Genomic DNA, 27,178 nt, shown 5'->3' on the forward strand with positions numbered 1-27,178 from the left:
TCCATGTGCTTTGACAGCTGAAAATAGGGAATTTGACTGAGGAGGAAGCTGGGAATTCTTCCTTGAGGCTGATGATTTCAGGACACGTTCCCCCATTCCTCGATACTCTTGCAAGTGACAGATGGGAGGACATCTACTTCCCCCTTGGATCGGGATCCTTAGACTGGCTGACCCCATAGCACGTGTCAGAAGTGACGTCATGCCAGGCCCCAGGCGCTGGCCGGCTCTCCTCTGCAGGTCCTGGGAGGCTCGCGCCTAGAGTCCAGCCACCATACTGGGAGGAAGCTGGCAGCCTGCGAAGAGGCCCAGGGGGAGAGGGACTCGGCTCTCGGCTCCCAGCTCCCAGCCACCCAGGAGAGTGAGCAGTTTGGGAAATGGATCCTTTGAGCTTCCCCAGCTCCTCCTGCCTTGCTGTTTGGAATGGAGACGGTCCTGCCCCTCCAACTGCAGATTTGTGAAAGAAGAGTTTGTTGTCTTGAGTGAATCCGTTTTGGAACGACTGTTCATGGCAACCGTGACGGGAATAAGAGTAAAGACTGAGCTTCAATCTGAAGGTTGAATGGGAATCAACTAGGGAGATGGAGGAGGGAAAGGCCTTCTATGTGGAGGGAACAGCATGTGCAAAGATCCTGTGGTAGAGGGCATATGGTGAGTAGGAAAGCAGGAGGCCGTGGAGAGTCTTTTTCTGTTGAGAAACATTAGCCATTGCAGGTGTTACGGTGACAGAAGGGGCTAGGGGAGGTGAGACTGGCACCCAAGTGAGGAGCTGACTGTCCTCCTGGAATTCGAGATTAATCCTGGGTCACAGAGCTAACGAAAAGGACCAAAATGCGGGTTTCTCCCTATTTCCTCTTCTATTGATTATTCAATCCTGAAGCCGAAGAAAGAAAACCTACAAGCAAACACGTTAACTTTCCCCATCTTCCCGGCTCATCCTGGTCTCCCGGTGGATTAGAATATGTAGAAATTAACCCCGTGTTTGTACTCCTTAATCTCTGGTTTTGGTCTTTGTGAACGACAATCACAGAACAAATTCCACTCATCTTCCCCCCCACCCCCACCCCCACCATTTCAGCAGAATCTGAGGCTGAAAAAAAATGAGGTCATTGAACGCGTTGGGAAATACTGCTGGAAGACAAGAACCTTCCGGAACCGGCTTGATTTTCTTTATTCCCTGCGTACTTTGTCAGACTTAAAAACTTTTGTCTGAAAAAGAACTTATTCTCTGGTCTTACATCCTGAGGGGACAGCAGAAATAATCCCTTTTGCTTTCATGAGGTGCGAGATCAAATGCTTGGTTTAAAAAAAAAAAAAAGTCTTCCCAAATGAATGCTTGTGTTTTTTGGATACTGTTGTGCTTGGAATCCTATTTATAGAAACACAGCTTTTTAAATGTGGGGTACATCCTATAGCCTTCCTGGAATTTAAGGTTTTGAGGCACAGGTGGGAGGATTTGAGGTAATTGAGGCCCAGGGAGATCAAAGTCACTTTATTGCCTAATTAATAGGTGATAATTATAGCAAGGGTGTCTTGGAAGCTGGGCCCTGTGCTAGGTACCACTTCATTTAATCCTCCTAACAAGCTTGGAGATTTGGTACCATTCATATTTGCAAAGGAAAAAAGGAGGCTCAGAGAGGGACAGGTGTTTGACAGAAGTTGAACAGTTGTACAGCAGAAGTAAGGACTCGAATTCAAGTCCCGACTGGCTCCAAGGTTTGTGCTCCTCACCCTGTCTTGGTGCCTGCCATCTTCTAATCCCATTTTATAACAGGTCCCCACTCTGGCATTTGATGGCTGCTGTGCCTTAATGGCTTGCAATTTTATTTTAATAAAATAAGATATAACCAGACCCATGTCTACGAGACAAGCCATCTCATGCATATTTAAACTTATTAAACTTTAAATACACCGTGTCTCGCTCGCTGAAACACGGACGGGAGAAGGGAGAACTGTGTTCTGTGACTGCGGATTAAACACTCCGTCCAGACGAGCAACCACTTAAACAGGCGGGGGGCCTCTTTAGCAGACAGGCTCCTGCCCCTGCCTGGAGCTGCCTGGCCTGTTCTTCTGAGCTCCACTCCTGGAATAAAGAGCCACGAGTTGATTCCTTCTAGATCCTTCCAGGGAGAGCCGGCCAGCTGGCTCTGCCACCAGGAGTCACAGACTGTAGAGAGCCCTGAGGCTCAGGCTAGAGTGGCCTTCTCTGCACCCCACACCCCTTCAGAGTCTGACGAGGACACTGGAGTGGTTCAGACTGTGCATGTCGCCTTTCTAACGCCTGGCACAAGACACCGTTGGGTGTGCAGGGTGCGGTTAGACAGGACTCATCTCTAATTCTTTCCCGTGGTGGGGTAACTGCGGTTGAGAGCAGTTACTTGTCCATCTGAGCCGAGCTCAAGTGGGTTTTGAATGTTTCCTGACACAAAGAAACGATCCATATGTGAAGGGATGCGTTGGCCGGTCGCCCGGACCCTTGCAAGGGGTGCTCCTTGTGCATGGAGACGTCACCCCGTGCCCCACGTGCGTGTATGATTATTAGGTGTCAATCAAAAAATTAAAACCAGATATTTTTTGAAAAAGGAACAGAGTGGCACTCGCCTTCTCCAACCTGGGACCCTCCCAAGCAGATGTGCTGGCTCCAGGGCCGTCTGGTGGGCCTGTGGGGACGTTGATGGAGCTTCTAATCGTGCTTTGTGTCACTCAGCAAGCTTCTGTCCAGTATGGAAGGGCTTCCTGGCCATTTTTTCCCCTCTAGATTTCCTTTTTACGTCCTCTCCTTGAGGGGCTGGGTGTACTTAAGGCACTTCGTGGTTGAGGGTGGAGTAGGGGCGCTCTTCATGCTCTGGGTACCTCCGTGTGCCCCCAGAGGGCTTGTGCGCACAGTGGTCCTGCAACACGCAGTGGTTCGTTGTGCAAAGAGGGTAGATCTGCATCCAGACAGCCTCTCTTGCCTGCTCCGAACGGACTTTGAACCTGATCCACAATTTGGTGCACCCAGAGAACCGTATTACTAAAGATCCGTGGGACACGGAAATGGGTTCGCATTTCACACCTTGAGGCAAACCCTCCTGCACATCTGAGATATGCCTGTCTCCTCCCTCTTCTTTCTTGTCTCGGTGGGCTACACCCCTGGCCCGTCTCCTGGAGGTCTCCCTCCCAGGTGAATCGATTTGCTCTTCCTGTGAATTGAATGTATCAGATTCATCCAGATGTCCCCCTGCTCCAGGGACAGAGGTTCCTTCCTGGGGTGGCCACTCCTTAAGTGGCACAGATGCGGGATTGTCAGCCAGACATCGTTTTTCTGTCTTAGAAAAAAATACATGAGTCCATAAATGAAGGCGCACACGTCAGCCTATTTAGACAAAAACAAAACAAAAAAACAAAATCGCTGGACAAAATAGAAAAAAAAACAAACAAAACCTTAAAAGTGGCAGACGGCTGACCGTGAAGTAGAGATGTTTGGAGCCAAACTGGAGAAGAGAGCTTGGAGCCACGCTTGGTTTCTGTCGCATGTACCACACGCGTTCACGACGTCGAGGAACCACTGTCTCTTAGTCCCCAACCTTTTCCATGGCCACCAAAGGAGACCCCGTATCTAGTAAGCAGTCTCTGAGCCTCTCTGCCTGCCGCCCCCAACCACCCCGAACCTCAGACCCACTGTCTTAAGCAAAAGAAGCCAGACAGAGCTCACATAGGAGTCTGCTGAAAAGTTTTTAGGAAGTGCACTTTCCTATCTCTTTAACCGTCTGGAAAACAGATTTTTTGCAAAGGGGGGTGTCTGCTCCTGTGTCCTCTTGAGCCAATGCCCTGGCCTTTTGGATTCCTGAAGGCGGCCCCTGGCACCATGGGGCTTAACCATGGCTCCCCATTGGCATTTCCCAAGGGAACTTTAACAAGTAGGAGAACTTTACAATAGACCTTTTTAACTTTATTTTAAAAACAAGAGAGGCAGGCCGTGTGACCAACCCTGGGCACTGGTGTCTTGCAGACCCCTCGGGGTAGCCTATAGGTAGCCAGGCTTGGGACGGCTGTGGCCACGGGGTACTGGACGCAGCCACAGGCCATCTCTAGGGCGTGTTTCCTCTCTGCCCACTCTGGCGCCTCTGCCCTGTCCCTGCTGTAGATCTCCTTGGGTCCACACAAGCTCAGTGTCTCAGAATTTTGTCCAGGATGGTTGGTGCAGCCCGTGGATGTGGGTGCCATCGAGTGTGGGCATCAGGCTGCTTTCTAACCGATGGCCTGGGGAAATGATGGACACTTCCAAGTCTCACCAGGCGTTTGGGGGAGGAGATATTCCTGGGTAGACCAGAAGGCCGGATGGCGCCCACCCGGGGGCCGGGGGAGGACCCCCATCAGCCCCGCAGCTCCGCGTCCACTTACACCAACAACGAGTCCCCTAACTGGATCTCGGAGACCTTCTTGGCCGGCTGGAATTTATCTCTCTCTTCCTCCTCCAGCTTCTGGAGTTGCAGCTGCTCCTTCTTCAAGCTGCTCTCCTCCCTCAGGATGGTGAAGTAGCCGCGGCCCATCTTCACCGCCTGGATCAGGGAGCTGCGGAGACACGGGAGGGAGAGACGGGGGAGAAAGAGGGAAACAGACGCAGACAGACAGACGGAGAGAGGGGGGAGAGAGAGAGAGATGGAGAGGAGGGGAGAAGTTGAATATCTGCAGTTCACATATGGAGTGGCTGCTGTGTGCCAGGCACCCTGCTAGGTGCCACGAAATCAGTGTGACCATCTGCAGGCCACAGGACTAGACACCATGGTGCATGGGAGAGGGTGAAGAGGGGCTTTTCCTTGATGGCCACCGGCAGAGGGCACACCTACCATCCCAGCTACTCAGGAGGCTGAGGCAGGAGGATCGCAAGTTGGAGGCCAGCCTCGGCAACTCAGTGAGACTCCTGTAGCTAAGGGGATGTATCTGATCTGAGTGACAGAGCGCTTGCCTAGTGTGCCTGAGGCCCTGGATTTGATTCCTAGCACTGGGGGAGGGAGGAGGGGACGGGAACCAAAACCCAAAAGTCACTACCATATTTCCTAGATATAAATGTCGGTTCTGAAATTCAGTTTCATTTGTTGTTCTCCAACTTCCTAATAAACAACCGATGTGTGCTAGAGGCTGAGCTGACTGTTTAAGATACACGGGGTGTCTGGAGTTCATGGCCAGTGGGGGGAGACAGACCTGAGCCGTCAGTGATGACAGTCCTGGGGTGGGGGACAGCTAATTCAGGCAAATTGGAAACGGGGTGGGTGGAAACTTCCTCCCGGAGACAGGGATATTTTCTTTCCCGCTTTGAGAGTAGCCTTGTCCTCCCTCCGAGTCTGTCTCTGCGCTCAGTTTCGATGGGGAAGTTCTCAGTCGGCCGTCACGGCCGGACTCTGATGAACTGACCCCTGCTTATTGCTAGGAGGAGCTGGGGTGTTCCTAGGGGCATTTCCTTAGTGGGGGGCTCCTGTAAATGACCACGGGGGAGATGCTGGGAGCCAGCACGGATGCTCTGCCGGCATTTCCCCAACCGTAGTGTACAGGTGGTAGCTGAGCGCTGACTCCTCCCTCATTCATTTCTCTGGCTGTTCTTGGCTGAACACCAATTCCAGGTTCCAGTGCAGGGGGCTGGGACTACACCAAGGAATAAGGCGTTGGTCCCCAGAGAGAGTTCCCCGTATAACAGAGAAAGAACACTCACAGAGGTACACTCTCCACCTGAATTACCTCAGGGCTAGAGGAACCCAGGGAAATCACGGGAGGCTTCCTGGAGAAGGTGACATTTGGGCTAAGTAGGAGTGCCACCAAGAAAATGTCACACCGGTGGACAGATCAGGAGGGCTAATGGCCAAGAGATGGATCTTTAGATGGCCTGGTCAGGGAACCACCAATACCTTTCTTTTCTTCTTTTTTTAATCTTTTAAAATTTGTTTTAATTAGTTATACTTGGTAGTAGAATGCATTTATGCGATTTGATAGATCATACATAGATGGGGTATCATTTCTCCGTTTTCTGATTGTACCTGCTGTAGAGTCACATCAGTCCTGCTGTCATATATATACATAGGGTCATAACGCCTGTTTCATTCTACTGTCCTTCCTATCCCCATGTCCCTTCCCTTCACTCCCCTCTACCTAATCTAAGGTAACCCTACTCTTCCCTAGTGCTCCCCTTACTGTGAATTAGCATCTGCTTCTCAGAGAAAACATCCGGCCTTTGGTTTTCTGGGATTGGCTTATTTTGCTTAGCATGCTAGTCTCCAACTCCTTTGACCCAGCTATCTCTCTCCTTGGTCTATACCCAAGGGACTTAACGTCAGCACACTACAGGGACGCAGCCACATCAATATTTATAGCAGCTCAACTCACAATAGCTAAACCATGGAACCAACCTGGAAGCCCTTCAATGGGTGAATGGATAAAGAAACTGTGGTGTAGATATACACGATGGAATATTACTCAGCCTTAAAGAAGAACGAAATTACGGTATTTGCCAGTACATGGGTGGAGTTGAGAATATCATGCTAAGTGAGTGAAGCCAATCACAAATATCTTTAAGAAGCTGGAGCCCGGGAGAGCAGGGGAGTGGCAAGGTTACAGCCTTCATTTCTTAAGTGAGCCTGGATTTGGGGGCTGCCAGGAAGCCGCCGACATCTGACAGAGCTTTTGCTGACAGCTTTCTAAGCTGGTAATGACACCCCAACATCCTGTGAGGTTCCACACTCAATTCTTCCTGAACGGGTGTCTCTGTCATTACGACTGCAGTGACCTTACTCTCTGATTCAGCCACGCACCTCTCTCGGATGAGCCCCTGTCTTCCAATCACCTTTTTACAATTGTTGCCGCTATCTTTGCTGCGGTCACAGCAAAGATAGCGGCAGCAATTGTGACATCCCCTGCCTTTTTCTTCTCACAGTGCTGGGGATCCAACCCAGCACCTTGCACAAGCTCAGCCAGAGCTCTGCTGGGGAGCTCTGCCCCCAGGCCCAGCATTCTCTGAATACATTGTTGCCAGGTCCCTGGTTGACTCTGAGCTCAAGAGTGTGCAGAAGGGCTGGGTTTTGCATGGGAAGAAGTTTGAGGAATACCTCATCCAGTGCATTCCACCTATAGGTTTGGTTTTATGTGATCACAAGAGTCATATATAAGAAAATTGTCAAGGCACATGAAAGAGCACCCCCCTCCTTTTTTTTTTTTTTAAAGCACGAGACAAGACATGCTTCCAAAATATAGCCTCTAAGCGCGAAGAGCACCAACTGAGTTTCACTGGTACCATGGTGTGTTTAATGGCGTGACTTTGAGTCGATGGTGGCTTAGATTCCATAAAACGCAGCATTTGAGCTTCTTCCCAGTGTCACCGGGAGGTCACTGCTGATCTTTTGCTGACTTCAGACCCTGCTTCTCAGCTCACGTAGAATTTTCTGGACGTCTGTGCTGCGTGTCACCTGTCCATCTCCGCCAGCCAGTTTCAGGCAAGGATTGGCTTGGGTTCTTGTCACAGCAAAATGATGTCTCGGTTTTCTCTTGTATAAAATGGTGCGTAAGTTAAATGAACGGGCAGCCTCTGAGAGCAACGGGATCCTGTATTTAGAGACAGATTTAGCTCCTAATTGCCGGTTGTAGGTGCTTTGTTTGACTTTCAGGTTCAGGGAGGCCGGCGGTTGCTGTGTTGTGGAATTCAGTGTGAAACACGAGCTTGCTTCTGTGTTGCTTTCAGGCTCCAGAATCCATGAATCAGTGAGTGTGGAGGATGCAAAGGAACTTGGTAAAGACAGAACTGTCACGATGTAACCTCTCCATTTCACAAAGGAGGACTTTCTCCAAACAAGGCAAACAGTAGCAAATGCAGAGAGAAGCTGGGAGGCCGGGTGGATGGGGTTCTCCTTGTGAGCTGCTCCTCAGAGACCTGAAGTAAGCCAAGCAGGTGGTGCCTGCCTGTCATTCCAGCAGGCTGGGGCAGGAGGATCGGGAGTTCAAAGCCAGCCTCAGCAATTTAGTGAGGCCCTAAGCAACTCAGAGAGACCCTGTGTTTAAATGAAATATTAAAAAAGGGCTGGGATGTGGCTCAGTGGTCACCCACCCTCGGATTCAACCCCTGGTATCAGGGGAGGGGGGATAGATATTCAGTCTGTGATTGGCTCAGAGGTCAAGACAGACACTGTGCATGCACCCACAGGGTCTGAGGGGCCCCGACTCACATGACAAGGTTTTCTGGGGACACACGGAAGACTCTCAGGCAGGTTTTAAATGCTCAAGTGAGTGGGGAGGGCAGCCGCCTTGGGCGCTGTAGTGGGTGGTGGGCAGAGTTGTGGTTCCAACTTCCCCCCAGCTCCAAAGGGTGCAGCACCTGCCTTTTTATTATCATCTGGCCCAGATACAGGACAAAAGGGGAGGGAGAGGGTTGAAAGCTGTCCGCAGTCTCGCCTCAGGAAATGGAGGCAGAGTCTTCTCACGCTGATGGACATCCAACTTTGAATTTGTGGGTTTGGCTACAAAGCTGCATCATTACCAGCTGTCCAGTGGGCTCATCCGTTTATTGAGCATCTAGTATGAACCAGGTACTTCTCCTGGCACTGAGGATATGGTGATAAACAACACAGCCGCAAAATTCCTGCCCTAGGGAAGGTCATATCCCTGGGGTGGAGGCAGATTCAAAACAAAAAAATAAACTATACACAATAGGGTAACAGCTGTTGGGGGGCTCGGACAGAAAGCCGGACAGTGAGCAGGGTGACTGCCAAGGACACCAGCCACTGGGGGTGTCGGTGAGACTTTAAAGAGGTGGCCAGTGAAAGCCTGGGTGAGAAGATATGTTTGAGGAGGGACGTGAAGGAGGTGAGGGACCAAGCCAGGCAGACACCTGGAGGAGGAATGTTCCAAGTAGCAAGTGCAAAGGCCCTGAGCAACTACGATTCTTACGAAGAAAATAACTTACTTTTCATTGAATAAAATCTTATGTGATGCCACAGAATACACTTTGTGCTACCAAAACATTGTTTTTTTTTTTTGCTTCCCAACACCTGGACTCCTCCTCCAGGAAGCAGTGGATTTTGCCATTTTAATGGAGAAGCTCATGGTGAGGATTCTTGGAGCAGAGCCGGGGAGCCCTCTCATGGTTTCCAATGTCCTTCTGAGGTGCAGCAAATTCAGCCTCTGTGAACTAGGCTACGGCGGGGTGTGGCAGACCCTGGTGCTGTTCTCCCATCTCTCCGAACCCCACTGGGCACCCTCCCCACTTCTGGACGCCTGTATGATCTTATTCATCCTCATGGTGGCTCTGCAAACTAGGTGCCGCTCTTGTAATTTCCATTTGCAGACGAGGAAACCGAGGCTGGAGAGGAGCCCAGCCGGGGTCTGACCCAGGCAGAGGCTCCCTGTGGAGCCTGCTCGACACTCTGCCGGGGGGTGGGATGCCAGGGGGCTGCTCTATGTGGCCAGTCTGGTGGGTCCTTCCCTTTCGATGACCTTGAAGGCTCCCTTGGGTCCCCAGCCACTCGGGTGGCGTGTCCGTGACTGGCAGGTGTCAGGGGCTACCAAATCTTCCTTGCCGTTGTCCTCATTCTCTCCTGGAGTGGAAAGCTGTCACGGAGGCCTGTCAGGTTCTGAGACGAGGCACCATCACAGGGGCAGAGTGCAGGACGGGAGTGGAAAAGACCTGTCATGTGCGATGGTGGCATGTGACCATAGAGGGGTGTTCTGGGCCCGGGCCACAGACCTAGCCAGCACAGCAGGCTCTGGGCTCTGGTTTCCCTGAGTGATTAGACAAGAGCCTCTGTGTCCCCCTGCAGAAGCTGGGACCCGCTGCATTCTGAAATGGGCGTGCTTTGGACGGACAGGTGGCCCCCGTTGTTTGATAGTCTGAAGTCTGAACTGCATTGTCTCAGAATGGGGGCTTATTTGGAAATAGGGGGCTGCAGGAGTAATTGGTCAAGATGAGGTCACACTGGTGTCCTTATGAAAAAGAGAAATGTGGAGACAGACAGGGAGGGTACCCTAAGAGGGGGACAGAGACATGGGGTGGGGGTGGGTGAGACTTCTACAGGCCAAGAGCCCCTTGCAAGGGTGCAATACACCGGAATCAAGAGGAGGGACCTGGGACTGATTCTCACAGGCCTCAAAAGGAGCCGACTCTCCCGACACCTTGATCTTGGACTTTCAGTTTTCCAAACTGGGGGACAGTGAATTCCTGTTGGTCTGTGATACTCTCAGCAAACTCATATGCAGGATTAATTATCCAGTCCTACATTTATGGATCAGGCTGATTTCTCTTTCACTGTCTTTGAACCTGAGGGTTCACAGCATCCTGACTGCAGTGATCTCTGAATCAGTGCCAGGTGGATGTTTCACAACACAGTAAATAAAAGGGACTTGAATATCATTTGGACACTCGCTATGTGTCAGGCCCTGGACCAGGCATTTACAATGTGTTGGATTCCGGGCGGGGCCCTTGCTGAATGTCAAGACCTGTTCTAGGCACCAACACTAAGAAGATGAACACCTCCTCAAAGCATTCAGCCTTCACCTCTCCACTACAGTTAGGTTTTTTTTTTTTAATAGTAATTAAGATGTTGGTAAGACATTGTTTTGGCCTTACTTATTCGTGTCCTTATTCCACAAAGAATTGGAGGCAGAAAAATTTTAAAAGAAGGACAGAAGACAGGAAAAACAAGATTAAAAAAGTCAGGTACAACAGGCATCGAAACTCATGCTGCATGATCTGATGCACAGGCTTGGCCCTGAGCATCCCAGTGGCCAATGCAAAGAGGGAAATACTAATCCTGATGTGATTCCTAATAGCCCTAGGATGTTTTAAAAATCAGAGGTATTCCTGGTGCTGAAACTGGAAAGAGATTCTTCTCTAGGATCTGGGCAGGGAGAACACTGTGAAAAGTAAATCCAATAAAGCCTAGATGCAAATAGAGTGCAGAATGCTCATCTTATCAATGAACTCCAGAGACAGGGATGGGGGGCGGGTGGGTGATGGATGATTCCAGGAATCTAACCAGCAGGTTTTGAACCCCTCGTCAGCCCCGGGCCGCCAGACTCCCAGATGCTAGATCTTTTGGAAGAGCCTCCGTGACAGATGAACAGTCGTGAGGGGAGGGTCTGGGCCCTCGTGTCAGACACACCAGTCTATTCTGAGAACTTCAAACTGTGAGCTGTTCAATCAGCAAGCTCGGGAGTGCTCCCCTGGTACCGCGGAGGCCTGTTTAAAAATGCTTAATATTTGAGCAAATTCCCATTTAATTCCCTGTGTGTTTCCTGCGTTTTCTTCCTCATTATTGCTGATTACCAGGCTATTTGGGCAAAGGGAGTTATTTGCAGGGAAGAGAAGTTTTTGCCTTTAAATCCACTCACCCGGGGCCTCGGCTCACTGTTTTGCACCGAAGTAAACCTCCCCTGACTGACTGTGCGGGGAGGGGCGGTGGGGACAAGGGTGATTAACTGCGCCAGGCAGGCGGAGGGGACGCAGATCACACATGCAAAGTTTCCTCTCCTGGTGCAAGTTTTTCTTAACCAACGCCTGGTCGGGGCAGGGGGAGTGTGTTTTCATGTTTGAGGGACATATGTTCTCTGTTTGGGAGTCTGCGTGAGCCCGCCAGTGGAGGACACTCACTGTGACAATAAAGAGACTGCGGAGGCTCAGCAGAGTCTGCGCTCCACTCTCCAGCACCTCGGGACTCCAGGGCTGTGTCCTCTGTGGTATGGCTTTGGACAGCCTCTGGATCTTTGCTTTGTCCCTCTCTGGGGCAGGGGGGCTTTTTAAACAGAATTTTATTTTTCCATTGACCCATAACAGTGGGATACCTTTATGGGGGACAAGGTGACATCTCGGTACATGCGTACAACGTGAAATGGGATGGACACATGCATCCCCTGGAACGGTTCTCATTTCTTGGTGCAGGGAGCAAACCCTTCTCCTAGCTGTTCTGAATGATTTCAGTGATGATTGTCAACCTGTTACCCCGGTGCGCCACGGGACATGAGAAGTTATGCGTCCTGCTCCATGCGCCCGCGTCCCCGACAGCCATCCTCTCTCCAGGTCCCCTGTCTCCTTCCCAACCTCTGCTGAGTGCTCTGCTGCTATGAGATCCACGTGTCCCAGCTTCTGCGTGTCTGAGGACAGGTGGCATTTGTCTTCCTGTGCCTGGCTTCGTTCACTCAACATGATGGCCTCCGGGCTCATCTTGGTTTTCCTGTAGCTTTAAACCACTCAGAGCCCCACCTCTTCATCTTCAAATGGGACGTTGGGCTCATTAAATGGGACAGCTTAGTACACTGCCTGCCACCTGGGGCCTGCTTCACTGGGGACTGCTTTTATTACTGTCAACTTGCTGATCATTGGCCAGGCACAGCAGCTCACGCCTGTAATCCCAGCCCTCGGGAGACCGAGGGAGAAGGATCGCAGGTTTGAGGCCAGCCTCAGCAACTTGGTGAGACTCCGTCTCAAAATAAAATTGACAAAAGGGCCGGGGGTAGAACTCAGTGGTAAAGTGCTTGCCCCCCCAGCCCCCACCCCTCCCCACATGATTATACATGGCATTCCAAGTTCAGAGGTGCGGAAACACACACACACACAAATATGCTTCTTAAGGCTTGATAAAAGTATTCAAAAAAAGAAATTAAAAAGAAAGCAATTGCCTCAGACCAGAGAAAAGGGTGGCTTACAGTAGAACTCAGAGCCTAAAGCAATAAATAGCGTCTTTTGAGATGCACGTGGCTTGTTGGGTAAAAGCTATGAGCCATGTTTTGATATTGAGATGAAGAGTCCTTTGGGGGTGTTGGATTCACCCCGTGGCGGGTTCACCAGACTTGTAACAAGGGTATTGACTTTTAACCAGCCACCCCCACCTAAAGAGATGCTCTCTGTTCCTGGCTCCTCAAAGTGAGGCCCAGCTCCAACAGCATCGCCCAGAAGTTGGTTAGACTCACAGAATTGCCCAACCCAGATCTCCAGAGGCGGAGGCTGCATTGTCACAGGGTCCCCCTGTGACACAGGTCCCCACGGAAGTTGGACTTGCATACCCTGGTCTAGCCATCTTCTTCCCGGCTCCTAAGAACTCTCTCCAAGCAGAAAACCTCCCAGCTGTCTTCATGAGAGTCCTGATCCTAGAGGCTACATACAAGTTGGAAATAAAATTTTGTGACATTCCCCGTTACCAATCCATCTAGAAAGTTCTTTAGGCCGTTCTCATTCCTGTGCAGGCCCTCAGCTTACAATAGGTCTCCTGTGGCCTGCCTCAGCCTCTCGCCCAAGGGACCTAAAGGAACATCACCTCAAACAGACGGTCCTTCTAAGAAGCTGCAGTGTTCCCGGCAGTCGGGATGCGGTGGGTGACAGGAACCCACATGAGACTGAGAAACTGATGTGACTCCATTTTTGAGAAACCAGCTTCTACCTCCAGGCCTGACCTAAGGAAGAGGGCGTGACCCTTGTCCTTGGAACCACAGAGCACTCCTAGGCACATCCCCACCCTGCTGAGTGGTTTGTCGGTAAATAACAGGAGAGGTCTGAGGCGCCAGGTGTCCCTGACTCAGTGGGGCTAGGTGGGGACCCATAGCAACCCCCTAGCAACCTCCAATCAGCAGGAGACAGGGAGATACCTGGGATGCAGATGACCCCCCAGTAGTTTATGGGGGTTGATAACATGTTGGGAAACCATGTAGTTAGCACGTACACCCCTCGTGGCCTAAACCAATCAGTTCAAACGAACCCCCCTCTTGCACTAACCAATCACCCCTACCCAACTTGTTCCCGCCAGTGAATGTGCTAATCCATGTTAAGAGCTGTTGTTTGATTTTCCTTTGGTGTGGAATGATTCGCTGTGTGATGTAGTGACGCACAGAGTATCCCCCAAAACCTGTAAAATCTCACTGAACAAAGGACCGGGGCTCACTCCCTGGGATCCAGGCTGGAGCTTGCAATAAAGACTCTTGTGTGATTGCAACGGATTCGGCTCCTGGAGGTCTATTGGGGTTCCAGGAATCTGCCATTACAGGATCTTTTTTTACATGGTAGGGGAATGGGATTAACCACCGAAAATCACTTTGTTAACAACTGACAGCCCCAATGTACTTAAAAAAAAAAAAAAAAGAAAAGAAAACTTGTACTGGTGCTATGGCTTGGTATCCAGCTGCTGTCCATGCCCAGCCTCCGTCTCGACCTACAAGAAATACAGGGCCATAAGCCAGGAGTGCCTGGATGGGCAGGGCAGATGATACCAAGACGAACAAACTCTCCCGCCGACCTGCTGTCAGGGACGTCCTGCGCCCGCAGAAGGGAATTGCCTCTGTGGGAAATTTCCACTTAACAAATTCTGCTCTTTTTTCCAATAATAGCAGATAAATCAGTGCAGCCCCAGGGTGTCGAGGCTGGAGCCCTGAAGAGCCCACTTCATCTGGCCGGCTGGCATCTCGCTTCCTCAGCCCACCCAGACATATCGATTTCAGAGCTGGGGTGTGGGGAGGGGAGGGGGGACATGATGGAAAGGGGGGGGGTCCTGAAGTCTCATCTTTAAACTCTTGAATTTTTCCGGGGAAAGCCATAGAGGCAAATTAATAATGCACCCCGGCAAATAGTTTGCATTTAAATCCCCGCATTAGAAGGCCCTTGTTTATACAATAACTTAATAAATCTAGCTTGGCTGCCAAATTGACAAGAAGGTGAGAATCATTCATTAAAATGCAAATGCAATTGAGATGAAATTTGGAATACATTTATTACAGTAATTGAACTTCAGTCAACGGTAGTCACAACACGGATTTTGAACTGCCTTTCAGACAAAGGGACGTGTCGTATTATCGTCCCCCCACTCCACCCACCCACCCGAGTTAATATCTTTGTCAGCATGCAAATTAAAGCCATTTCCCGAGTGCTAATGATTTGCAATGGAGGATTTCACTCTTCTTTATGGGACAAGATTGCCAGAGATAAAGGTCAACTGCATACACAAAAGACGGCCCTGCTAGCATATTGTGTATACAGCAAATTGATCGCAAACATATTCCGAGCGCTCATTGCAACCACAGTTCTTATTAAATCAGGGTCGGAACGTCTCTTTCCCATCCTCGGGGCGTCTGCTAATTGTGATGTCCAGCTATGGGAGATGGGCTGAGTCAGGATTTCCCTCTCACTAGAGTTTCCCGACGGCTTGCTCTCCCTCCCCAGAGACTCAGCCCACAGCCAGGGGTTCTGTTCATGTCCTGGGCCAGCGCAAGGGCACTGTTCAGAAATCCTTCTGGCCCAATTTGTTCACCTGCAGAATGAATAGTCGATTCAGGTCCCTGTACCCTCTCCATAGCCCATTCAGTCATTGATCACGGCGTGACGTCAACTCTCTTTCCTAAATATCACTTGGCTTGCTTCCTTTGGTCACGGCCCTAGCCAGGAACCACCATTTGCTGTCTCCCTTCCCCTAAGCGACACAGGGACCACCACAGGGACCAACACAGTGTCCTTGCGCTGGCCCAAGAAATGCCCTGGGCTGTGCCTTCTTCCACGGCGACAGTGATCTGCAAAGCACCTGAGCGCGTCCTGCTCAGACCCAACAGAAGCCCCGTGAGTTCTGCCAAGGAGCCCAAGAGGACAAATGCACTCTGGGTCTCCGCTCAGGGCCTGATGGAGGAGCCCAAGGTGTGCCACCCTCAACCAGTGTGCCTGCTGTGCTTTCTCTTGAGCATCTGCAGGGACTTCCCTTTGCACCGGGCAAAACACTGAAGTGTCAATCAACATCCCCACCCCTGCAAGTGACCAACAGAACAAGCCCCCTCCTTCCATTCACGGGCCTAGCCTGAGGGCTTCCTGCAGGAGCGGTGACTCTTCCCACGGGGAAGCCCCAGTACAGATTTGCCTGCCTGATCACTCGCCTGACTCGGTTCCATTTCTATCAATGTCGGGTCAGAAGATCCCAGGGTCCGACATCATAAGTAGTTCCCTGGCTGGTCTCTCTCCTTCCCAAGCCACATGCAATGCCCTGCCCCAACGCCCCAGGATAGGTCAAGTGCACCCACATCGCCCCATCCTGGGGTTCCCTCCCTCCCTGCGCTCACCACGCTGTAGGCTGACAGCGGCGTACTTACCTGCCGATTCCTACTTGGGAGCTCACGCCTTAAAGTCGGTGCCTGGCAAAGGGATGACCAGCGCCTGTCGGTTTTCCTTTCCCACCTCTCTCTGTTGTTCCCCATGGCAGAAATGCCATCAAATATCCATTTCTCTAGCTTCCTTAGTGACCACATTACCTTGAACATCAATAGGCTTAGATTTTTAAAAACTGACCAAATTAAACTCTATTTCCCAGCTGCCTTTATGGATAGGACAGGCCAACGAGGCACAAGGGGAAGTCTTTGGGAAGGGCTTCTGGGAAGATTCTTTGAAGGAAGTTAACACAGCTATAATGCATATGCCCTCTGGCCTCTGTTCCCCTTCCTTCTTCCTGCTGCTTGAAGTTTGGATGTGATGGTTGCTGCCCCAGCAGCCATTTTGTGAGGAGGAATCCTTGAGGATGGAAGCAAATACCAAGGGTAGTGGGATTAAAGCATAGAAGGAAGCTGTGTACTGCATACCATGAAGCCACCATACTTGTACTGGATCCCCTCCTTCCAGAACATAAACTTCTTTTACCTGAGGGATCATATTCTTTACCTTGTAGAAACCATGGAGATTCACGGCTCAGCTACTCTGCAGCAGAATACAGTCCTGAGGGCAGTCTCTTTCTCTCTTCTTGGCTGAACTGCCATGATTTCAAATGTCATCATCCTTGGCTAAATCACTGGCCGTGAACCAGGAGAAGATAGTGGGGGGTGGGAGAGGTTGGTTTGGATAATTGGAAGAGGGAAGGAAACTTAGAAGCATAGAGACTCTGCCCAGAGAACTAGGCAGAGAGGTCTAGGGGGTCTTCCTGGGGCAGCCAGTAAATAGAGAGGGCTGAGAGGGAGGGACGTGGTTGCAGTTAAGAGGCGGACAGGCACTGTCTGCAGGAGGCGATGGCTTGGGTGAGACCCTGAGCTGTCTGCTCCAGTCTGGTCTCATTGAACCCTCCCCCAAACTGGCAGCATACTCTTATCCCCATTTTGCTGATGAGGAGCCTGAGGGTCCAGGAGGTCCAGTAGACCCATGGCAGGGTGGTAACTGGTGGATCTGACTGTACACCAGGCGGCCTGGTGCCAAAGCACTGTGTGAGGAAAGTGCACTGGTTTTGGAAATGGCCTGTTGAAGTTTACAAGGTCATTATTTCCTCGTCACTCCATGTTGGTGACCTTTGGTGAGTCACCTCACCCTCTGAGAGGCATTTTCCTCACCTGTCCAATTGGGATGAGTGGAGAACCGTCCTGGGAGGCTGGCACCTCCATCATATAGGAGAGTCGATGGGTCGGTGCCTGCGGATGTTCCCCCTCCGGCGACGACTCTCACGTTCTTCTTCCTCAGGGTCACTGCGGTGAGTGGCCGCTGTCACAACGCTCTCCTCTGCACAGCCAGGGCGGTGGTGTGGCTGCGGGCCCCGTGGGCTTCTGGGTGGTGTGGCTGTGGGCCCCGTGGGCTTCTGGGTGGTGTGGCTGCAGGCTCCGTGGGCTTCTGGGAAGTGCCACTTGGTTCAAGAGGCAGGGCTTAGGAGTTTCTCTGCTGAGGGTGACAGCGGGAGCAGTCTAATTAGGCCGCAGGTATTTGGGGACTTAGTAAATGGCATTAGGAAGTGATTCCTGAGGCCTGCGAATCTGCCCTGCGGAGGTGGTGGGAGAAACGCTAGTTACCATGGAAGTAATGAAATTTATCAAGCTAACGGGCTTGATAAAAGATGGAAAGATGGAACAAACTCGCATCACAAAACTGGAAGATGTTTCAGAGGAAGACCCTGCTGATCGCTGTGAATGACAATTAAACCTATGGGTTTAGGCTCAAGTGTGACGCTCATTAATGTCTGTTATCCCAAAGTTGGGATTCCAACCTTGGCTTGCTCTGTGATATAGGCAGAATAATTAACTGCTCTGTTCTACTGAGATAAGGTAAATAACCATTATCACCACTATTTTCTACCACCATAATCACCACCACCATCACCATCATCACCACCACCATGACCACCATCATCATCACCATTATCATCATCATCAACATCATTACCATCATCATCATCACCATCACTACCATCAGCATCATCACCATCATCACCATCACCATGACCACCACCACCATCATCATCACCACAATCACCATCATCATCACCACCATGACCACCAGCATCATCACCATCATCACCATCACCATCATCATCACCATCATCACCACCACCATCACCATCATCATCACCTTCACCATGACCACCATCACCATCATCACCACCACCACCACCATCATCATCACCTTCACCATGACCACCATCACCATCATCACCACCACCATCACCATCATCATCACCTTCACCATGACCACCATGCCACCATCATAATCACTGTCACCACCACCACCACACCATGACCACTCTCATCACCACTACTACCACCACTACTACTACCATGACCACCACCATCACCACCACCATCAGCACCAACATAAGTTCACAACCTGAACATGAATAACCATGTACCAGTAACTGTGGAAAAGTGTTTCCAGTTACTAATCTCTTTAACTTCTTAAAACAACCCTCCGAGGCAGATATTGGTAGTATTGTTGGCTTCATTTCACCCTGAGTTTCAGTGACTTATGCAGGGTCCCCTGGCTGGGTGCAGATGGCTCTTGGATTGGTTCCCAGGCCTGAGCCCATCTCCTTCAGCTGTTTTGCAAAACCATGTCCGACTTGTCATGAAACACACACAAAAAAATGATGAAATAACAGTTTGGAAAGGTTTTAAAAAATTTCCATGTGAACATGAAATGAAATTCTCAACCAAATATTCCAATCTGCTTTATGTAGAAGTGGGGTTTGTCCTAATCACCTCATCACAGGGCCACCGTTGGAAAAGCATACCCTCCCATCAATGGGGAGCACATACTCTGGTGAGTAGGTGATGAGGGACATTAAGATGCCCCAAATTTGTATCTCTATGCAAAGTGGCATCCCGATTTTGGCCAAACGGATCTCTAGACATTGTTAAAGTCCTTGGAGGTAGATATCATCCCATATTTATCATTTCCATCTCTTTCCCCATTTATTGAGCATGTAGTTGGGAACTTTTGATCATCAATTAAAAAAATAACCAGTTGATTCATTGGAGAACAAAGGGCTATGTTGATGATTTGGTGTCCTGTTGAAGGTCAGATACATTCTCATCTATCTCTAAAGTTAGACACCAATATCTCCCAGCAATAGCTCTCATGATTCACAAATCTACTGTCGGGAGGTAACTATTCCAAATCTCTTCACGACTTGCCAATCCCATTCCCATGGATTCTGCCTCATTTTGAATGGGATTAATTTCTTCCTTTCGGATCATCTTTATAGAGCACTCACTATGCACAAGGTGCTGTTTGAAGTTGGGGACCGGGAAGAACTGGCCTTCACCTTCCAAGACTTTATGTTGTCACTGGCATTTGGGGCTGGAGCCCTCCACTCCTGATGTCCACGGTTTGGCCTTGGAACTTGTTATTCTGACCCGGGCAGAAGCTCGATGGAGCATTTTGGAAATGAAAAGACCTTTGGGCAAAGCCCCAGAGACCCCATTTTACAGATGAGGAAACAGGTCCAGAGAGAAGAGGTGCCACATGGCAAGTTAGAGGCAGACCCAGGACCACCAGGGTGGTGGTGGAGTGTCTCCGGATTCCCAGTTCAATGTGCTTACTCCTAGACCCTCTGCCACCTCAAGTGTCACTCGGGGACACTGAACCACGGGGCACTTTCAGCTGGGGGTCTGGAATTCCAAAATCTTGGCAAAGGAATGACCACTGTTGCTTTTGCCTCTAAGCCCAGCACCCCTGATATTTGGGTTTTCTGCCTTGCACCAGGGTTATCTTCCAAAACAGGAAGAGGCATGTCGTGTGAAGATGGCATGGCTTGGTCATTTCAGGCCCTTGGGTGACCTCCCTCCTTCCAGGCTGGCTGGCCCTTGCTCTATCTCAGGGCTCCTTCCCAGGCTGCTATGCCCTAAAATCCAGCTGTTCTCGCCCCTCTCCTGGATCACCCCTTTCTTTCAATTGATCCCCCTGCTGAAACAGACTCCCTTCTTTTTCTGATTCCTACTCACCCTTCAGAACTTGCTCAGGTAGGAACCCCACCCTGTTGCTCCCGGGGCTGGGCTGGGCTGGCCATCCCGGACTGCGCCCCTATGGACCGTGGATGGAACTGCAGCCTGGCCACGCCCTCCCGCCTCGCAACCCCGCCCCCAGACCTTGCTCCAGGAGAAGAGGGAGCAATTTGGAAATCTCTTCCCCTGTCCCAGAACCTGGTATGGTGACTACCTCCTAGGGATCGCTCAAAAACCAAAAATGATATCGCATGAATAGTGAAGCAATGTGGAATTCTCGAATTTAAAACCCTAATTAAATACACGCCTATTTTCTTTTCTTTTTTTTATTTCTGGTATGTGGCCAGTTCATATTCTCTTTGGATGGAGCCGGTTATAGAAACGTATGTGATGCAAACAGGATAGAGATAAATGAATGTCTTTGAAATACTGGCGTTCTTTTTTTTTTTTTTTTCCTCCACCTGGGAACTAGAATTTAGCTGTGTTCTGCAAGATCTGATCAAATGAAACAGCTCCCCTCTGTGCCTCTCAGTAAAGTTATTTCTTTCGCTCCCGATGCAGTTTCTGACCTCCCTTATGTCGCAAGACTACAAGTGGTATTTAAATTCCCAAGGGGAATGCAGTATCCAGCATTTAGTATTGGGTGACACACCAAGCACGTGTTGTGCTTTGATTGATCGTAGGATCGTATGGGTTTTGCAAGCTTTTGTGACCTCACTGTTCTCTCTCTCTCTCTCTCTCTCTCTCTCTCTCTCTCTCTCACACACACACACACACACACACACACCTTCTTATATGCAGCATCCTGCTCTCCAAAGTCACCTGAGACCTTGGGAGCATCCTGAAATGCAAACACAGTGACAGCAACCTAAAATGGTTATTTTGTCAGAGGATGCCCACCAAGGCCAAGACATCACACACCCCACCCCCGGACCCCCAACCCCCCGGCCCAGCTGGTTCTCTATGGGGAACGGGTGTCTTGGCTCCGGGCTTACTCTTTAATTAATGCGAGTCAGCATTTGTACAAGAGGGCTTGAATCTCTTCTGGAAGAAGACTAAAAACCTGTGGCGTGTCAACAAACAGTTCTATATGCATCCCAATTAGGGGCATCTCTGGGAGGCAGCATAAGCTCACCACAGCTCTGGTTTCCAGGCAACTGAGACATGAAGCTCTGAACTTCACTGGAAATGGAACACGTCCAAGCCTGCTTTGTTCAGGAACCTAATGTGCCTCTTCCTGCTCCCCACCCCTCCGCTCTCCTGATCTGGTCTTTTTACCCCGTCATATTTAGAAGCAAACGATGGTTTGGTGGGGGGGTGGGGTGGGTAGAGAAGAAGCTCAGTATCCACAAGGGTAAGAACCCTGGCTTGGGCTTGGTAAATCATCCTAACAATAGCTATTTCTTAGAGTGGACACTCTGTGTGTCTGCCAGGTCCCTGATGCCACCTGTGTGGTCTCATTTAATCCCTATGATGGCCCTGCCAGGCAGGTCCTGTCATTTCAAGGACAGGAGACGGAGGCTCACAGTATTGAAGCCACTTTTCTAACAGCACGGAATGGGGACGTGGCAATGCTGGGATTTGGACTCTGGTCTGTCTGGATCCTGGAGTCTCTCTCCTTTTTTTGTGTGTTCTAATTGTATATATTGACGACGTACAGCTTGGTGATTTAATATATGTACACATTGTGAAATAATCACCACGATCAAGATGATTAGCATGTCCTCATGTGACCGTCACTGCACATGCTTCCCTTTTTAAACTTGGTGGTGAGAACACTTAGGATGCACCCACCAAGCAGATTTCAAGTTCACAGCACCATGTGGCGACCTGCAGTCCCCCGTGCTGTAAATCAGATCTCTAGGTCGTATTCTTGCAATATGAAAGCCCTGAGCCCCCTGCCCAGTGTCTCTGTATCTCTGCTTCTAGGAGCTCAACTACTTTAGATCCAAAAACCACTTTTGTCACCACTACCTCTGGGTCACCTGTCAGCATCCAGGCAGTTACCTGCCATGAGCAAGCAGAGGCGTGGCATTGCAGGTAAAAGCAGACCAGATCTGAATAGACTAGTGTACACACACACACACACACACACACACACACACACACCATGCAATACCCATTATCACTTATGGTGCTTAATAACTAAATGGAACCGAAGGGATTGTTCTTCTTGGATTTGCCAGTATAGACTTAAACCAAAGCATTAGCAGGGAGAGAGGCTTTTTACCAGGCCACACAGACAATTTCCAAAGCACTCCTGGCTCATGATTTCACGAGAGACAGTGGAAGAGAGTGCAAGACCACCAGCCTGCAATTATTGGGCCTGAGTTCTGCTTGATTGACAGCAAGACTACTGTCTCCTTAGGAATTTGCACTGCTTTTTTTCCATTAGGTGCCTGTGCAGGGGGGTGTGGCAGGCAGGGGTGTGAGGTGCCATGCAGTTGAGGGGAGGGGCGTCGTCCAAGGCTTCCCCTGGGAATCACAAGTGTGACTTTGCCTCCTGTCAGTGTGAGAAGGCTCTGTCAACCTCCGGGACACAGAGTGGTTACCTGTGGTTACCTGCCACTTCTTGTCCTTCCCACTTGGTCCACTCCTAGGGATCCTGGGAGATGCCCAGGACCATGGCCAGTTCTTGCTCATTCGGCTTGGGTCTGCGGAGCAGCGTTAGTGGAAGGTTCTCTTAAGTGCCTGATGTGCAGGGTTAAGCTACATTCCTCATCTTCCTCTCCCATCTGCGATGGCCTTGCTTCAATTCCTAGCCCAGTGCCTGGCTCAGAGCAGGAATGTAGTAAAAAGGGCCTTTCCTGACTGCTCCTGTTCGGTTCGCTTTCTCTGCTTGAGACATGGATCTCTCCTCCTATGGCCCCAATCCCATCTACCTTCTTGTTTCTATTCTTTTTTTTTTTTTCCTAGACCAAAAGCCTCCAAAGGGTGCAAACCCAAAAAACTTACAGGGACCATGCAGGTAAAAGATCAATGAGCCCCCCCCACACACACACACAGAAGGAATTCTTGGGATCCAGGAGCTGCTTTTCACTGGGAGGTGCATTTTGAGCTGTCTCAGGGCAGCAATAGAGATCAATTCCTCTTTCACCTGTCATTTCCATAGGCCTTTATTTAAAGGACTCCTACATAGGCTTTTCTGATTTAAAGACTCTCTTGCAAAACCTCTTCTAGTGGTGTTCTTTAAGTTGGCACCCACATTCTACGAGGACTCACTTGGTTTTTTTGTTTTGTTTTCGACCCTGAATGAGTCCTGGAGTGAAACACATCATCTGCTGTGCTGAAGAGTCGGGAGCCGTGCACTTTCTTTAAATGGGACCCCCTGGGCCTGACACAGAAGGCACTAAGACAGTCAGAATTTCCTGACCCCCCAGACTCTGCCTGCCTCAGATGCAACCTCGGGAACTTGCTGAAGCATCATTCTCGACGCTTTCCAAGCTGCTTGATTTGGCTGTCTTGCATTTTTTTTTTTTTTAAGCTCAGGGCAGGAAAGTGCTTCTCTGGGCATTCTTGCTGATTTTGTTCTGCATTTTCTTTCTTTCTTTCTTTCTTTCTTTCTTTCTTTCTTTCTTTCTTTCTTTCTTTCTTTCTTTCTTTCTTTTTTCCATAGGAAATTTGGGGCAGATAAAGTTCAGGCCAATTTCTAAGGGGTCCTCTAAATCCATTTGGTAAGGTAGATTGAGGGTATTTTGACTTTGGGGAAACATCTCCTTGCACATCCATGGGTCCATCTATTAAAATGTTTTATGAAATATCTCTGGAACCTCAACAGAAGAAAAAAAAATGTGCTCTTCATTTCAGCAAGGAAAGAGCCAGAAAACCTCTTTGGTTCCATGTTAGGGCAGCTTCTCTTAGATGATGGAGTGGGGCTGGAGCTTCCTGGAGCCCCTAAAGATCAACTCCCTTATGCAGGTAGTCTACCCAAGCCCCTATGAGTTTAGATCAGGATCAGCGAGATGTCAGGGAAGAAGGGCCCTCATGTTCTTTAAGACCTCAGGGGCTTTAAGTAGCGACACCTACTGGTTGTAAGAAGCAATGACAGCAAAGGACCCTTAAGTACCAAATTTCTCCCTCTGGTTCCTAGACAATCCAGGGGGAAGGTGAAGCTCCTAGGGAGAGACACTAGACTTCTTGTGCATAATTCACGGGGACAGCTCATATGGCTATCTGGAAAAAGACACCTCTTATGATGTAATTGCTCCAACCCCCCATGATAGGACCGTGGGTATGCAGGAAGGAAAAAAAGTATCAGCAATAAGAACATTAGTAATGTCAGGAGCCAACACTTCCTGTGCCGCCTGTATTCTAAATGCCTTCCAGTGGGGTTATCTGGAAAACAGCGTCTGAAAAGTATCCAGTTCATCATCTCTCTAGGAAAAGAACAAACCAAAATACCTAAGCACCTCGGCTGTATGCTCCCTGGCTGCTGATTTTCCATCAGACAGGAAGGAGACCATTGAGCTGGGTCACTGCACAAGTGATAAAAGTCTCAGCGACATGGCCAGGCACCTGGAGTGCAGTATGAGCAGTGGTCATCAAAGATACTGGCTGCTCTGGTAGAGCCTATGTGGTTAACATTGATGCCTCTCTGCGTCAGGCACACACATCTCAATTCATTTAATTCACAACAATCCGGTGAGGTAGGTCCTGTTCTTATTTCCACTTTATAGATGGGGACAGTGAGGCCCAGAGAGATCAGGTAACTTGCCCATATTCAGACAGCTAGCAAGCGGTAGAGCCAGGATTCAGGCAGGTTCCAAAAGCCCTGCCAAATTAGACTGGCTGTTGATACACTGGATCCAGCGAGGGGCAGGTGATTGGGAAGTTGGTTTTAAAATAATTCTTCCTCTTATGCCCTTTTGGAATAGAGTCGGGAGGAAATGAATACCTGTTGAAATATATTTATAAGCATTAATTTTGGAATAACAGGGTTGAAGCTGCCGGCTCTTTTACTGTTATTATCACTCTGCACTCAGGTGGGTGGTGGGGTGGATGAGTGACGGCGGTGTCCCTTCTCTCACAGCGGGCTGCAGGATGATTTCCTGTCTGTCATCCAGGGTGACTGAGCACCACACAGGTATTCTCAGGCTGACCTGGTGTACTTGTAGGTATTTTTTTTTTTTGCTTTTTAATATAATGTTATTTTACTTTGAAGTGAATATCAGGTAATATTGCAGAGATGACCCAGGCAAAGAAGTGGTCAAAGCCTATCGGGGTTGAAAAAGGTGAATGGTCACAGACACAGGTGATAGGCTCATCCAAACAATCAGCTATGGACATGCAGGATGCTAGAGTTTGGATATGGAATGTTCACCAAAGGCTCATGTGTGAAAAGCTTAGGACCCAGCCGGGTGCTGCTGGGAACTGGTAGAAACAGTAAGAAGTTGGAGCCTGGAGGGAGGTCTTAGGTCATGGGGGGGTTTGGGGGATGCTGTCCTCTTGGCTTCTTGGGATGAGCAGCTTCCTCTGCCGATGCTCCCACATCACAGTAATGAGGCCAATATCTGAGCCAACATAAACCTTTTGTCTCTTTAAGTTGATGATCTCAGGTGTTTTGTTAGAGTGATGGGAGGATGTCAAACACACTGGCATTCAAGGGAATGCTGAGCCTAGGAGGTTACTAAGTAAGACAATGACTTTACATCAAGAATCCTGGGAACAAAAGGGACATCCTGGTTGGAGGGTGACTTTGTCTTGGCTCAAGTGAACATTGCCAGGAAATTCCGAGGGGTGGGGGGAGGGCTTTGTTCATGCATAGTTCGTTTTCATTTTGACTGCTACAAACTGTCTCCCTGTTGGTAATGACTATGCTGAAGTGGAAAGGGCATAAAGTCTTATCTGAAGTAATTTTGACCTCTTAGACCATTGATTCAATACACTGGATCCAGCGAGGGGTAGGTGATTGGGAAATTGGTTTTAAAAATAATTCTTCCTCTTATGCCCTTTTGGAATAGAGTCGGGAGGAAATGAATACCTGTTGAAATATATTTATAAGCATTAATTTTGGAATAACAGGGTTGAAGCTGCCGGCTCTTTTATTGTTATTATCACTCTGCACTCAGGCGGGTGGTGGGGTGGATGAGTGACAGTGGTGTCCCTTCTCTCACAGCAGGCTGCAGGATGATTTCCTGTCTGTCATCCAGGGTGACTGAGCACCACACAGATATTCTCAGGCTGACCTGGTGTACTTGTAGGTTTTCTGCTTTTTGATATAATGTTATTTTACTTTTAAGTGAAACCATGCCCTTTTGGAATAGAGTCTTAGACCATGTTTTGTGCTATCCCCTACCATCTTTTATGAGAAAAACTCAGTTTGTTTCAAATATCTATGAATTAACTACTTTTCGGCAATTGAAGCACTGTGACTGTCTAGAGGACCCGGGTTAAGGATCAAGACCCTTAAGCTACATATCTTCAGAATCTATCCCAAGGAACTAAAGCATATGCTGAACTAACTCTAAAGATGTCCCTGTGTGTAATTTCCTGTATGATGTTTTGTCTCCGTGAAAAGTTTAAGAACATTCCAGAGATTATGCTAGTCAGCTTTCCTTTACTGTTACAAAATACTTGAGGCAGTCAATTTAAAAGGAGGAAAGGTTTATTTTGGCTCATGGTTTCAGAGGTTTCTGTCCATAGTCACTGGGTTGTATGGCTTTGGGCCTGTGGGGAGGCAGGGCAATGTGAGAGGAGTACATGGCAGAGGAGAAATGCTCACCTCATAGGGACTGGGGAGCAGAGAGCAGAAGAAGGGGCCAAGGTTCCATTATCCTCTTCAAGGATGTGACCTCAATGACCGAATCCCCTAAATAGGCCCTACCTCCTGAAAGTTCTTCTGTTCCCCAATAGCAGCACAGACTGGGGACCAAGCCTTCAAGTCTTGGGCCTTTTGGGGACACTCAAGATTCAAACTCTGGCAGAGTCCATCAGTTTCAGAGTCCACTCAAAGTACAGGACTAGGGCTTTGTTGTATGGCCTCTGGCTACATCCGTTAGAGCAACGGCTTGTGTAACAA

The 27,178-nt window shown here is 49.4% G+C and overlaps 1 protein-coding gene across 1 annotated transcript in view; it reads right to left on the reverse strand.

Annotated features, from left to right (window-relative positions):
* Ccdc60 (coiled-coil domain containing 60) overlaps positions 1-27,178 on the reverse strand; it is a 135,919-nt gene that overhangs the window by 37,954 nt on the left and 70,787 nt on the right. Inside the window, exon 3 of the mRNA XM_078039040.1 lies at positions 4,381-4,551. Coding sequence (XP_077895166.1) covers positions 4,381-4,551 — 171 coding nt within the window. The remainder of the gene's footprint in view (positions 1-4,380; positions 4,552-27,178) is intronic.

Source organism: Ictidomys tridecemlineatus, chromosome 2 (genome assembly GCF_052094955.1).
Source record: "Ictidomys tridecemlineatus isolate mIctTri1 chromosome 2, mIctTri1.hap1, whole genome shotgun sequence".
Classification (NCBI taxonomy): Eukaryota; Metazoa; Chordata; class Mammalia; order Rodentia; family Sciuridae; genus Ictidomys; species Ictidomys tridecemlineatus.